General features: G+C 30.8%; 1 protein-coding gene across 3 annotated transcripts in view; it reads left to right on the top strand.

Annotated features, from left to right (window-relative positions):
- LOC116852829 (DNA-directed RNA polymerase I subunit RPA1) overlaps positions 1 to 575 on the top strand; it is a 38,904-nt gene extending 38,329 nt beyond the window's left edge. For all 3 annotated transcript variants that reach the window (XM_032833535.1, XM_032833533.1, XM_032833534.1), the window contains exon 6: positions 310 to 575. In XM_032833535.1, the coding sequence (XP_032689426.1) occupies positions 310 to 407 (98 nt within the window). In that variant the 3' untranslated portion in view covers positions 408 to 575. The remainder of the gene's footprint in view (positions 1 to 309) is intronic.
- The last annotated feature ends 667 nt before the right edge of the window (positions 576 to 1,242 follow it).

Raw genomic sequence — 1,242 nt, 5'->3', positions numbered from 1 at the left:
TGAAAGTCACCTCAATTTTTTTAAACGGCATCCCTTATTTTTTATTACATATTCTTGTAGCTGACCTCGAGAGCTTTCTAAAACATTCTAATGAAATGTTTCTTCATTGAGTACTTTTCGAGTTATAAAGCTCCAAAGTTGCAATATGAAAAAATTCAAAATATCTCGTAAAGTATTCACTTTTATTATGCTTATATATATATATATATATATATATATATATATATATATAATATGTATATATATATATATTATGTTTTATAAAATATTGTAATATATGTTCTATTTTTCTTTTTTTTATGTATATAGGAAAAAAGGACGATTTATTATCGCCTTCGAGTAGACTCATGTTGGGACAACCTTGCAAATCTGGTACCGGAACCTGTTCTCTGTTGGTCAATATATAGAAATCATTAGTTCTATATCGTTATTACATCCGTACATAATTACACATTTCTGACATTTTATATTACACATAATATCATATGTATATAAATATACATGTGCGTGCGTATGTAGTTATATATATTAAATATATATAAACACAAAACTATGAATAAAAACTTTTATTTTTATATGTTGTGTTTGATTAGAGCTCGAAAATAGAACCGGTTACATAAAAAATAGAACCGGTTACATAGAATCAACAATTACTCGTCCGCCCGTTATTTATTTCACCAGAAAAAATCCTATATGCCTATTCTCTAATTTTTTTACGACGATATCACTATTATTACATAAGCCGTTTCTATAATACCAGCATGAAATAAGAATAAGGATACTTATCTAGATAGGATATAGAGAAAAAAGTTGATCATAGCAAATAGTCCGCATATTGCCAGATTTAAGACGCAATCAATACCTCTGGGCCTATAAGATAGGCGTGCGAGCAATCGGCATTTCTTTCGCTGGCCGCAGCAAACCGTATGTCCCGCCTGCCGCGTCGCGCGCTCTGATAGTCTATTTTTTAATAATTATATTTATTTTTTTAATAATTCGAAATTTTACGTGGTTGTTCGAAAAGTGACTTCGACCATATTTTTCACTTTTATCGGTTCTACTTATATTTTTCTTCTTGGACGCTTATGCGGGATACCTTGTATACAGGGTGTTCAAAAAGTCCCGGACCGGTGAAATATCTCGAAAACTAAGCATTTTAGAAAAAAATGTTTCAGATAAAAGTTGTGGCGTTTAAAAAGATGTATTTACTGATCACATCAGTTTGACCTTGGGTTGCGCAGC

Source organism: Odontomachus brunneus, unplaced genomic scaffold (assembly GCF_010583005.1).
Source record: "Odontomachus brunneus isolate Ranch 3 - 2012 unplaced genomic scaffold, Obru_v1 Obru_scaffold_258, whole genome shotgun sequence".
NCBI classification, from domain to species: Eukaryota; Metazoa; Arthropoda; class Insecta; order Hymenoptera; family Formicidae; genus Odontomachus; species Odontomachus brunneus.
The sequence above is the reverse complement of the archived record's forward strand: the minus strand, read 5'-3'. Positions and strand labels throughout refer to the sequence as shown.